Genomic DNA, 14,280 nt, shown 5'->3' with positions numbered 1-14,280 from the left:
ATTATCCGATATGCGGTAATTTTAAGCCAATCAGAAGATTTGGAATGAATAAACCAATCAGAGAATAGGGATTAAGATGGAAATTTCCACATTCTCTGATTGGCTTATTCATTCTGAGTCTTCTGATTGGCTTAAAATTACCGCACATCGGATAATGCGGATTTTCTGCTTTTTACATTACAGTAAAAATCCGCCAACTTTAGCGGTTAATAGCAAAGCCTCCATAAGTCCTAGAAACACCACATTTTCAGGGTTTATTAAACAGAATCTTGTGAACAAGATGAAATAAAAAGTTTTCAAAAAGACCTTATAGTTTTTGAGAAAATCGATGTTAAATTCGGCAGAAATTGCCGCAATTTCCGGCGGAAATCCACGTTGGAATGCGGAAATTGGTAGCGGAATCGGTAACAGTAGCGGTAATTGGCAATGGCGGGGTGCGGATTTTCAGCGAAATCGGAAATTTGCATTTACGACCATCCCTACTTGATATGTAGCCCCGCCCTTACTCTGAGGCTTAGCCTAGGCTGTTAGCCTAGCCTTAGCCTAGCACCCCCCCCCCAGCATTTTTGTACTGGCTTTAGAACTCTCAGTAAATGAACATTCCGGAGAGGTCACTTGCCAGTACTAAAATGGTTGCCGTCTGTAATAAATTTCAGAGAGTAAATCAGGGAGCGGAAAGATTTTACAATGGCAAACACTGACCAAATAATTAAAAAATGAATATTGTAAAACAACAAGCACATAAATCTTATCTGTTTGGCCACTTAGCTAATCACAGCTTCAGTGATGTAGCTACAGTGCAAATTCTACACCGACTACCCCCCCCTCCTCTCCACCACCACTAGAATGTTACACAGTTAACACCCAGCATTAGTGGCGTAACTACAATTCATGGGCCCCCCAACAAAACTTTGATGGGAATCCCCACAAGGTTCACACCCCTTTCCTTGCCTCTCCTTGGTGCCCTTCACAGCCTGGGGGCCGATCTCACAGGGGTCATAAACAAGTGTGGCCATCATGATCTTCACACCCATAACAAGTGTAGCCACAAAACACCTGATTTGAAACCTGGTCCCCTGTATTGGAGGAAGGGAAGGTTAGTAGTTGGGCCCCCCTGTGATCGCAGAGCTTGCTTTCCTTTAGTTACGCCCCTGATCAGCATTATGCCTTCTCCCCCAAAATGCCTTTCAAGGACAGCCATAGAGATCACAGGGTGGGGTGCAGTGTATGAATGAATCCCACTATACAGTTACCACCATTACTCCAATGCAGAGTTGATGCCTGACACAAAGCCCTCCAAGGACCCAGTAGCAGTCACAACCTTTGGAACCCCTATTGCTCTGCAGAGCTTCTCAACAGCTGCATTTCTGTGCTTCAGTAAAAAGAACTGTGCAGAATTGATGAAAATCATGGCTGATGCACAATCCATTACCTGCACTTAACCAGCCTCTTGCTTTGTGGGTGGGTCTAACGGCCACATAACATCCGCTCACTAAATCAACTGAACACTCCAACTACCCTCTAAAACAAATTCAATACACAGAACTCCAAATGAACATACTCCTATCTAACAGTGTTGTAAAAGTGCTAACCTGGACGACAGCTAAATATTGTAGATATGCAAAAAAGCCTGACACATGGCTAGCCAATAAACTCAAAAATATGCACAAATGTAATAACATCTATAAAGTCAGAACTCAGCAAAGGCAGGTTACAAATGATCCCAATAAGATTGTTAAAACCTTGCACGACGTCTACCAGAGGCTATATTATGACTCCACCCCCTCACAACTGCAAGACGACCTCCCCATTAAAATTGATGAAATCTCCAGAGCCATAAGTAAGTTAAATTCTGGGAAAGTCCTGGGTCCTGATGGCCTCACAGCCCTCTACTATAAAAAGTATCAGGGTATACCAAGATCCTATCTTTTAGCTTTTTGTAATGACCTACGTAAAAATAAACTATGTCACTCTGAATTATTTGACGCCTACATCACCCTCATACCTAAATCCAATAGGGACCCCCTCCAACCTAAAAATTACAAATCCATATCCCTCCTCAACATTGATTACAAACGGTTTACTGCTATCCTAGCCTAATGACTAAACAAGCTCCTCCCATCTATTATTAACGGCCAAGTGGGATTCATTCCATTTAGAAAGGCTACTGACATACATAAGAAAAAATGTTACCTTAATTGCCCGTGAGAATAGGACAAAGAGCCCCCTAATGATTTTTACTCTGGACCCATATTTCCATCCCCAATCTTATGAAGGGCTTGACATTTTTTGAAGGGTTATCAGGCCTGAGACTCAACTATAATAAGTCAGAGGCCATGTACTGTAATCACCCTTGAAACCAGGAACTTGCAATATCCAATACACACCAATTTCAACACCGTGGCCACTTTACCCAGTATCTTGGAATTAAGCTTACTTAAGATCACATCCAACTTTATAGCTTACTTGCAAGAAGAATTACTAACAGTCTAAATTGATATAATAAAATTCAACACTTCAGCAAGAGTGACTTACCTCAATGGGTCTAAATGCAGAAGTGAGCGCCTCTGTGTAGATGTGCGAGGGGGCGCTGCTTATATAGGGAGTGTGGTTGCACTAATTGGTCCTAATGCACCAATCAAAATCTGCCCCCTCGCACATCTACACAGAGGCACTCACTTTTGCATTTAGACCCATTGAGGTAAGTCACTCTTGCTGAGGTGTTGAATTTTATTATATCAATTTAGACTGTTAGTAATTCTTCTTGCAAGTAAGCTCTAGGGCCATAAAATAGTACTATATGTTATACTCACTAAACTGACTATCCTTTAATCTAGAAGCTGATGAACTTTAGCATATCAATCATGGATATGTATCAACTTTTGTGTACACTTTGGATTTTTATTTTTAGATATTTTATGATCAATTAGATGCAATTTTTAGACATAGAGCGAGTTTTACTACACTGCGACCAAAAATGTTACAATTTTATCATGTCTTCTCATGTTTTTAAACTGCGCCTTTATTTTAAGCTCTTTCTATGGGTCATTATGTTTGTATATATTTGTTTGTTTTATAGTTATGCTCCTGTTTGCCTGATGAAGCGGGACCACACCTGCGAAATGCGTTGCATTAAGTGGAGTTAAATAAAATATTTGTATTGATATATTGTGACTCAATTGAGTTTTATATTTTTGAGGGAGGTAAGTCCACCTGAACATCCCCCTCTTTTAGACGGTTTTTAAACGTTTTTATTCTACTCTGGCGCCTCTGTACACCAAGCCTTGCTGAAATAGCATTAAAATGACCTTTTCCCACAAGATTCTATACTTTTTTAGAGTGCTACCAAAAAGTACGATGTCCTATCACTCAAAAAGGAAATCAATAGCTTCATATGGGAGGGTAAACACCCATGTATGTCACAGAGATTCCTTCACTGGCACAAAGGTGATGCAGTGAACTTTGAGCATGTTGCAACTTAGACAGGAATGCTGAAGAGGCAGGCTTCCTGCAATGTTCCCTCTTATCACCCTCCCATTCTCTCCTCTTTCCTGTCCATGAAGGGGAGTTACTGGTGTGGGGAAGAGAAGGAAACCGGAGAGTGATAGAAAGGAACATCACAGCAAGCCTGCCTCTTCCTGTCTGAAAATTTGAAAGTCAAATGATTTATGGCGATTGAGTGATTACGGAGACCAGGGGAAACAAGGAGAGAATTGGACAACGCATAGTGGTATGTAGACCTAGGATGAACATGCCTCTGTGCTTACCTTAGGTAGCTTTTACTTGAGGCATGTACACTTTAAGAAGCCTCCTAGCTTTGGTACAAAAATACACTGCTGATTAGATAATCTAAGATATCTAAACATCACTATAACACCCCCAACAATCACTTTTCACTCTGCTTACAAATTCTGCAATTAATTAGGCTATGAATTATCCTTGCTAAAGAAAAACATTAATTTTCCACATTTATTATTATCTTGATTAATCTGTGAAAACATTTCCGTCATTTTCTCAGATATGAGTCAAATAGGCCTATTTTAAAAAGATTTGGAACAGTCAGTTCAACTTTGCTTTCCCATTTTCTTTCCATTTCACAATTCAGTCTAATTACGAATACTTGGGTGAAGGTCAAGTTTACCATTTCCGTTCATTCGTTTGGCACTTATACATTTCACTGTTTTTAACTTTTTTTTTCCTGTATTGTATTACAATTCAGCACATTTCTAAAGCTGCAAAAGTGGAATTTGTAGAAAAAAAGTGCAGTATTATTACAGCACAACAGCAGTGGTGTCCGCAATTACCTGTAACACAAGATTCTCCCACTATGTATAAAGTACAAGGGTGTTGTTTTTGTTAGCCAGTTTCTCTAAAAAAATGCTGTTTTATTCTCAACTTTCAAAGCCAATTTGCTGCTGTTCTCAATCATCAGCAGGGCCGGCGCTACCATTAAGGCAGAGGAGGCCTTATAGTTCCTGAGAAAATCGATTTTAAAGTTTCAAAGGAAAAAAAAAACACATTTAAAAACCTGCTGACTTTAATGGTTAATAACAAATTCACCTTAAATGCTAGAAACCCTAAATTTGCAGGATATGTTAAGGAGATCCTTAGGAATAAGAGGAAAAAACAATTTTTCAAAAAGACCTTATAGTTTTTGAGAGAATCGATTTTAAAGTTTAGAAGGAAAAAAGTATGGTTTTAAATGCGGTAAATGTCACTTTTAGTAGCAAACCTAACGGTAGTGTAATTTTACATGTATAAAAAGAAAGAGCAATACATTTCCTGACGGGGTTTCCAGGGGGTCCATACGCAGCCGCAATGCTTTGGCCAGGGATCGCTATACAGATATAGCGATTTTTGTTCCGGGGTATATGTTGGGGGGGCCCCCCAGGTTTATTTTGCCCTGGGGCCCCATTGTTGCTTAAACCGGCCCTGATCATCAGCCTGTAGTTAGTTACTTTAGGAGAGCTGGGTAAATGGTCAGTAAATTCAGAAGAATGGAATTTCTTTACAAGTATACCATAAAGTAACCAGTACAATATTCCGAAAATGCATAGACCCTAGTTTACTGGAGTGGGCCAGAGATCAACCTTTGACCTCAGAGACCTGAGCCGCTGCTCAGTGCGCCACACAGGCGCGCCAGTAGAAGGAATGCTGCCCCCCCCCCTTCCCTCTCAGCCATGGCAGGATGTTACTCACCTCTCGGGTCCAGAGGCAGAAGCTCTCTACCAGCCACTTGTCCAGCATCAAGTCTCTATAGCTACAGGTGTCACTCCTCATGTGACTCACTGGCAAGTACTGGCTTTTCACATGAGGCAGGGCACATCTGCTCCCTATACAGGGGGCCTGCCTTACTGTGGGAGAGGGCAATTATTACTAGGGGCACATTTGGCTACCTATACTGGAAAGGGGAGGAGCTACCTAATACTGGATACACTTGGTTACCTGTACAGAGAATGGAGCCCTGCCAACACAGACCATGAGTGGTCCAGAAAACTGGGCCTGTCGTTGTCAACTAGCAAGAGTTAGCAGCCCTATCAAATTCTAGTGAAGGTTGCCGAACGAATTAACAACTATTAGCAGCTGTGTAGATGCAGACATGCACTCACTATCAGTAGGACATTTTTTTGCAGTAAATTCAGGTCCAGTTACAGGATCACTCACATTCTGCAATCATTTTCAGCCAGGTAACACTGTAATAAATCAGACGCGCTCTCTCTCTGTTTTCCTTCCCTTGCTGCGTCTACTACTCAGTATCCGAGATGAGAATTTTCACAGATGGAAAGAACAACACTATTATTATGCAGTTTTAGGTGATTGAAGTAATCTCCCATAACAAGCAGGGAGACTCACACCAAGATAAGTAGCGACAGCCGCAGCTCTATTAACTCATTACAAAATTATAGCCTTGTAGGATAGGAACTCTCTAGTGTGCCTCCTGTGATAGCTTCTCCTGTGGGATTACTCTGTGTTGTACAAAGCTTCTAAATCTCTGGAGTCCTTATTATGTGCTGGAGACTTCAGACCTCCCCTCACACAAATGCTGTTTTTAGTACCAGTTAGAAAAACCACTTCACATTCAACTAGGTTTGTAGGCATTTTTTTTGCCACTAGCAATAATCTGCTATGCGTGGAAGGGAGGATTAGCAAGAGGGTGAAAAGGGCCAGCGCCCCCTGGACTGCGCTTATTTTGATCATTTAAGGCCAGAAATGAGGTTTAGACAATTAAAACAAAAAGAAAATGCCACTCCACTCACAGAGGTGGGTGACAGTGCTGGAACAATGGCTGCCCAGCCCGGATACAATGGTAAGTGAGTGAGGTCCGCACAATGTCTCCATTTCCAAAAGTTTATTCAGGACGTATCCCAATCGGATAAAAGAGTAGTCCGACTAACATGTTTCGAACCTACATGGTTCTTAATCATAGTGTACTCACTTACCAGGTTTAGACAATACAGCATTTAGTGACTGATGAAGCCAACAGTGGGCCCCTGTGCAGAATAAATGTAGGGGGCCCCATGTGAGTGGCTGTGGTCATAACAGATCATGGGTGAATCCAAATAATGTCACATTCTGTAGGCACTGTATTAACGTAGCACACATTTTATACTTGTTATAATAGGGCCATAAGCAATTATCACTGTTCCTCATGGGTTAGAGAGAGAAATACCAGAGAAGAGACTAGAGAACAAGAATGCATTACTGTGGTGTAGCTGCATAGGCCTCTAGAGAACATGGAGTCTCTGTGTGGCTGCACGGCCTGCACAGGCCTATGTCCGCCTCTGACTGCATTCAATACACATCTCTGTTGCTCCTTTGAGTGTAGCGAAACATTGTACACTAATAAAGCTATGACTGTGCTTTAGTGAAGTCTACATTTGAAATGTGGCTGGATACTGGTTAAGTGCTCTGCCTCTGACACAGGAGACGAGAGTTTGAATCACAACGCTTCTTGTTCAGTAAGCCATCACCTATTTAGTGAGGAGACATTGGGCAAGACTCCCTAACACTGCTCTTGCCTATAACGTCCACCCTAGTGGGTGCAGCTCTGGTACTTTCATGTTCGCCAAGATAAAAGCGCGATATAAATGTTCTATGTCTGAAATAACATTTCATACATTATAAAACAATTTCACTGTTGTCTTGAGCAGTTTCTGCGGCATATACATGGCCATAGGTGGCCTAGTGGGTAAAAACATACGTGTTACCATGCATGTGAACTGTAATGCGTACTGCCTAAGTTATAACATACTCGTCATGTCAAAGCCAGGCCAATGCCTATGTAATGTGCGGATATTCACACACGTTACCTGGAAACTCTATGCATACAGCGTGTTAGAAAGTTGTTAATATGCAGAACATGAAACATACAATTGTATGCGCAGTGAGCTCACATGCAGAATTTTTGCACAATGCAACAGACATAGGGATTGATTCACTAAGACAAATAGAATGCCATGCCTTATCAAAGTTAACACGCTTTATCAGAGTTGACACCCCTTATCAGAGTAGCATAGTGAGCGCTACAAACTTATGCCTGCTAATTGGCAATGACGTGAGCTCCACTCGTCCTGCCCTGAGCCCCTGCGGGTCCAATCACTTTAAAGGACAATATCCCCGCACTTTGATTGGCCCAATAGGCTGCATGTCAAGTGACAGGCAGCCTGTTGGGCCAATCAAAGTGCGGGCATAAGTTCGACCAATTAGCAGGCATAAGTTTGTAAGCAGCATAAGTTTGTAAGCGTTCATAAGCACTTACTATGCCACTCTGATAAGGCATGTTAACTTTGATAAGGCATTGCATTCTATTTGTCTTAGTGATTGAAGTAATCTCCCAATTTTTCTCACAGACATCTGTCGGATCAATGTGCCAGTATGTTGCCAACATAAAAAGGAAAGAGCTGGCGGTTGAGTAAGCTTAGCGACCAAACCCAAAATACACTTTTGCATTGTTGTAGGCACTATAGACTCTTCAGAAAGAGGAAACAATAGACTAGTAGTATTAACTGTAGCTTTAACTGTAGCCTAGCCAGAAGTCTTCTTCCAATTGATTGCGGAACAAAGATTTATACTGTACTAAACAGACATCATGGTCATCTATTCTTGGCAACACTAGAGGTATCTAACCACAATCATCTCTAGTAGCCTGATTTATATCATTCTCCTAGGTTTTGTATTTATCCACTTTCCTGGTTTATTTCAGTTATGATTTCAGAGAAAACAGACGGGGTCTCAACTAAACAGAAATACTTGCTTTGCAATGCCAACTGCATGACCTTTGGCAGTGCCGGAGAACCCATAAATCTCTGCCACCCTAGCAAACACCAGAGGTTAAGGCATTTTGGGTGACCCTTTTTTCTCTTTTTGCAGCCTTGTTCCACTTTGTTTCTTCAAACAGTCAAAACAGCAGCACTTGCCATTTGTGTTGTGCATGGAGCCACTGCAGACAGTAAGGCAAGAATTTATTGTTTCTGCGTTGGGCTGCTTACCTAATGCTGGGAATACACGGTTCGTTTTTGCCTTCGTTTAAACCTTCGTTTCGATTGTGCCTTTTGTCCTTTTCGATCCCGAAATAATCAGTCATACGGTTAATATCACCACCCACGGTTTCGTTTTTTTTTCCGATTCTGATGGTTTCGTTTTTCCAATGATCGAAGGCTGCAAAGAAACGAAACGAAAATCCCTTTTTACAGGGACGGACTAGCATAAACGAATATATAATCGATCTGAACAGCCATCAAGCCTACCAATGGCTCGATTAGATGGATAAAGAGAGATAATATCAAACATGTTCGATCACTAGTCGTTCGTTTTTGGGGTCTATTAATCGAAACTATAATGAGATTATGACTATTTTCACATACGTTTTCAACACTCGATTCGTTTACCGAACGAATCGAAGGTTTAAACGAAGGCAAAAACGAACCGTGTATTCCCAGCATAAGAAAGGCAGTTTATAGAGACTGCCAAGTTAAATCACTGTCTGCTTTACTCCACTGTTACCATGGCTGGTAGGAAGGCAAGGTGCCAATTGTCGTAAACACGCTCATCCAAGTGATTGTTTATAATGCTTTAAACCATAAGTGTACTTTAAAAAACATCTGCAGGGGAAATATATTTTAGTTTTAGATAACGTGGAAAAGAAAAGAAAACAAAGGGTTTTTACTGCTATCTGTCTTCATTGGGAAGAAATCCCCTCACATTCCGTCTTTATTGAAAGTGGGCAAATCTCAACAAGTACAAATAAAACATTTTTTTTATTTTTTTAATAGAGGAGGTCCATAAACACCCTGATTTTCCTGGGTTATGTCAACGAGGGAAAATTTCCCCAGAAGAAACAAAAAAAAGACAGCAGAAAAACAAAAGCACTATTCAAAACTAAAATATTTTGAACTTTAAGGGCTCTTTCACACTAAGACATTGCGTTTGATGCGACGTTAAGGTCGCACAACGTGCCCCTAACGCAGCGCATGTAGGTTATAAAATTGGACGTTATTTTGTACTACGTTATGGGTCTCTTAGTGCTCCGCTTTCGTCGCATACTGATGGAACGAAAACGGCACATACGTTACATTTAAAAAATATTGATACGCGTTACACACAACGCAACGTGTGCACTGTGAATGTCGCACAGACTTTGTATTGCTGTGCGTTAGTCTGCATTGGAACATTTTCTAACGTGCGACTTCAACGTCGCACTGTGAAAGAGGCCTAAAGCAAACTCTACTGATGTGTTATTACTACAGCAGGTAGACCTGCTGCTCACTCACTCTTCTGTTCATAGTACACTATGTACTAGGTTATATATATATATATATATATATATATATATATATATATATATATATATATATAATTTTTTTGCAGGTCAAGATTATAACAGACAGCTATAAATGAATGAAACTACGTTTTGCTAAAGAATTAATTTTGGATTCATAACTGGAAGCATTGGGGGCATATATTTTACTGAAACAGTTTTGTACTCGAAAAAGTCTCTTTTTTCCATCACAGAAAGTTAGGAGGTGTGCTATCAGTTCTATATTTTAAAGTCAATCCACTTAATGTCCATCCCTCCTGACTAGGAAGGGTCAGTGAGATGCCAATAACTTCAAGTTGAGGCAAATGTTGTTAACTTTGGGCAAATGTACGCAGCTTGGAATCTAACCAATCAATTGCAGTAATTGACGATTTTAATTAGTACAATTCTTAGCTGCATATAGTTGCATAAAATTAACATCAAATGTGCATTATCTTTATATTATTAGCATGTCATTATTTATCCCTATTCCTGACCATAGGCCAGCTTCTCAACTGATGCAGCGAATTATTGTTATTTAGTATTTACATAGCGCCAACACCTTCCACAGGGCTTTAAGGGTATATATAAGTCTTGAAACTTCCTGTCCCTCAGAGGAGCTCACAATCTAATCCCTACCATAATCATATGTCTATTGAAGTATAGGGCCAATTTAGGGGGAAGCCAATTGACTTCTCTGTATGTTTTTGGGATGTGGGCAGAAACAGAAGTGCCTGGAGAAAACCCACTCAGACAAGGGGAAAACATACAAACTCCTTGCAGATGTTGACCTGGCAAGAGGATAGATTATTGTCATGGTGACAAACATAAGACACTGCTCATTCTCCTGACTACAAGCCAGCATTTTTTGTTATAAAACAGTTTACAAAAAAAAAAAAAAAAAAAGGCCCCGTTCACATCTAAAATCGCAAAACTAACGCTAAACACTAGAGTTTTGCTTCAGTGATTTTACTGCGATGGACACTTCCACGATTTTAGAGTGATCGCGGTCAGCGCTTTATAAGCACTGTACCGCTATCGCTCCAGAATTGCTCCAAAAATGCTGAAGGTAACGAGATTGCGATTGGTGCTAGTCGCAAAACGTGCCAATCGTGGCAGTGAGAACACTGCCATAGGGTAGTATAGCACTAGTGTTTTGGCGATTAGCGGGAATCGCCCGCTAATCGCTGTAGTGTGAATAGGCCCTAAGAGGGGAGAATGGTGTTTGCTGTATGTTTACTTGTAAAATGTTCTGTGTCTTAATATAAAAACAATCATACTGACCTTCAAAGCGATCCTGTTGTAACTTTACACTCCAGATCCCCAGACTATTGATGGACAGTCTCTGTTCCAATTAATTGTATTGTACAAACCTAGTAACACATTTTCAGACTGAAGAGTGTATGGGCTGCTATATATATTGTGCAGATACTCTAACTGGGCTGTTCTTTTTCAGCTTGTGACTGCCATCCAGTGGGTGCAGCAGGCAAGACCTGCAATCAGACCACAGGTCAGTGCCCATGCAAAGATGGTGTGACCGGGCTAACATGTAACCGATGTGCCAAGGGATATCAGCAGAGTCGTTCACCCATTGCTCCTTGTATCAGTAAGTATCTACTATAGGTTTCATTTTTTATAACTGAATTTCCCTAACAACTAACTGCATATAAAAATATTGGATATAAGAATATTCCTCTTTATTGTGTCCTCGGCCTTGTATGGTAAGGATTGTATCTGAGGCGCGTAAGGCTGGCTTCTGGCATGGAACAACGTAACAGTAATTAAAACTAGAAAACAGCTTTGGATCACTTTATAATCATTACCAGTGTTACTATTTTTTGCCTATTACATATTATTATGAAAATACCCCAAAGTCTAAGCTTTTTTCGTGTTAGGACATCTTTTTAACTCCTGGAATACTCTACCCATTCTGACCAATTGTTCATCAGAGCAAGATTTCCACATGCGCAGAACACATCTTTAAAGGAATACTGTAGGAGGAGTCAGGGGAAAATGGGTTGAACTTACCCAGGGCTTCTAATGGTCCCCCGCAGACATCCTGTGCCCGCGCAGCTTACTGCGCAGGCCCAGTATGGTATGTGCCTGCGTAGTACACTCCTGGTGACATCAGTGGGAGCGAGGACACGGCATGCATGCGCAGTGGTTTTCAGACTTTAAAGTCAGAAATTCCAGAAGTGAACTGGAGGCCGAGCATCGGTGAGTGGCTGCGCGGGCACAGGACGTCTGCGGGGGACCATTAGAATCCCTGGGTAAGTTCAACTCATTTTCCCCCAACCCCCCTACAGTATTCCTTTAAAATGACCACAGCCATCGGAATATGCAAGTTTTAGGCATGGTTCACACTTAAAGGGATACTGTAGGGGGGTCAGGGAAAATGAGCTGAACTAACCTGAGGCTTCTAATGGTCCCCCGCAGACATCCTGTGTTGGCGCAGCCACTCACCGATGCTCCGGCCCTGCCTCCAGGTCACTTCTGGAATTTCTGACTTTGAAGTCAGAAAACCACTGCGCCTGCACGCCTGTGCCCTCGCTCCCGCTGATGTCACCAGGAGTGTACTGCGCAGACACAGACCATACTGGGCCTGCGCTGTGCGCTCTTGATGACATCAGCGGGATCGAGGACACGGCAACGCAGGCGCAGTAGTCTGAAATTCCAGAAGTGAACCGGAGGCGGGGCCGGAGAATCGGTGAGTGGCTGCGCCAACACAGGATGTCTGCGGGGGACCGTTAGAAGCCCCGGGTAAGTTCAACTCATTTTTCCCTGACCCCCCTACAGTATCCCTTTAAGTGCAATCATCAACATACACAATAAATGCTTACATAATCAAGCATTTAGCCCTGTCATAAGATGATAAAGTGCAAATGTTGAGAGCTCCATGGATTTTCTCCTTTTTATCTCAGATAAAGTGAGCAAAGGTTAGAATTGCTCTTAAATTTTTTATTGCTGTCTGTGCACCCATTGGAAAGATTTTCATACATTTCCTATCCAGTGAAAAACAGCTTTTGTTTTAAGCTAAGCTTCCATTTCCAAACTGTGCATATACTGTAGTATATCTGTAAAGTCCTGCTACAAGGTTGGACAAATCCCAGGAGCCGGGTAGCTCCTTTAAGGGAACCTGAGGTGAGAGGGGTATGGAGACTGCCATATTTATTACCTTGTAAACCATGCCAGTTGCCTGGCAGCCCTGTTGATCTTCTGACATAAGTAGTGTCTGAGTCAAAACCCTGGAACAAGAAAAGGTCTAATCCAGTAAAACCTGAGTCAGCTGAATCAGAGTACCTGATCTGCTGCATGCTTGTTCAGGGTCTATGGCTTAAAGTATCAGAGGCACTGGATCAGGAGGACTGCCAGGCAACTGGTATTGTTTAAAAGGAAATAAATATGGCAGCCTCCATATAGATGTGTAAGGCTCTGATTTGCTGTGATCAATTCTTGCTTTTATACATGATTGTGACCAATACAGTAGATCATAGCTTTATAAAGGTCAAACTGAGTACATGGTTATCCATGAGTTCCGCTACATACAAGTAACATTACTACTGAACCAGTCGCCAAACACTGATAAGTTCTCTATAGAAATAATACAGTAGAATCCCTTTATAGTAAACTTCAAGAGACATGGTCAAGTAGTTTACTATATGAGAGTTACTATATCATAATTGGTCATACATTGTATATGTATGTGCGGCCGTCGCACGGACTCGGCAGTATTTCCGTGTCGGCGTTTGGGGGAAAAGAAGTAAGGCTTCCCTGAACCAATCGCAGAGCCTGTAATGAATGGACATGACCCCGATCGGGGCCATGTCCATTCATAATAAAGAACGTGAATGAAAGTAAAAATAAATAAAAAAAATAAAACACTTCCTGGTAATCCAGGGAGTGTTTCTATCACCATCTGGTAGTGAAAAGTTAAATTATACACACCAGACACCACAAATTTTTAATAAAAAAAATAAATTATATATATATATATATATATATATATATATATATATATATATATATATATATATATATATATACACACACACACACACACACACACACAGTGGTGTGAAAAACTATTTGCCCCCTTCCTGATTTCTTATTCTTTTGCATGTTTGTCACACTTAGATGTTTCTGCTCATCAAAAACCGTTAACTATTAGTCAAAGATAACATAATTGAACACAAAATGCAGTTTTAAACGATGGTTTTCATTATTTAGTGAGAAAAAAAACTCCAAATCTACATGGCCCTGTGTGAAAAAGTGATTGCCCCCCTTGTTAAAAAATAACTTAACTGTGGTTTATCACACCTGAGTTCAATTTCTGTAGTCACCCCCAGGTAAGATCTATCAGTCTGGTAAAGGTTATAAAGCCATTTCTAAGGGCTCGTTTCCACTAGTGCGGCGTGCGTCTCGTAGACGCACGCCGGCACTGAGCGGGTGGGCGGGATCGCAGGCGATTCCCATCAGCCGTGCCA

General features: G+C 41.3%; 1 protein-coding gene across 1 annotated transcript in view; it reads left to right on the top strand.

Annotated features, from left to right (window-relative positions):
• Window positions 1-14,280, top strand: part of NTN3 (netrin 3) — a 196,129-nt gene that overhangs the window by 150,487 nt on the left and 31,362 nt on the right. The window contains exon 4 of the mRNA XM_068244411.1: window positions 11,253-11,402. Within this exon, the coding sequence (XP_068100512.1) occupies window positions 11,253-11,402 (150 nt within the window). The remainder of the gene's footprint in view (window positions 1-11,252; window positions 11,403-14,280) is intronic.

The sequence above is a fragment of the Hyperolius riggenbachi genome, chromosome 7 (assembly GCF_040937935.1).
Source record: "Hyperolius riggenbachi isolate aHypRig1 chromosome 7, aHypRig1.pri, whole genome shotgun sequence".
Taxonomy (NCBI): Eukaryota; Metazoa; Chordata; class Amphibia; order Anura; family Hyperoliidae; genus Hyperolius; species Hyperolius riggenbachi.
The sequence above is the reverse complement of the archived record's forward strand: the minus strand, read 5'-3'. Positions and strand labels throughout refer to the sequence as shown.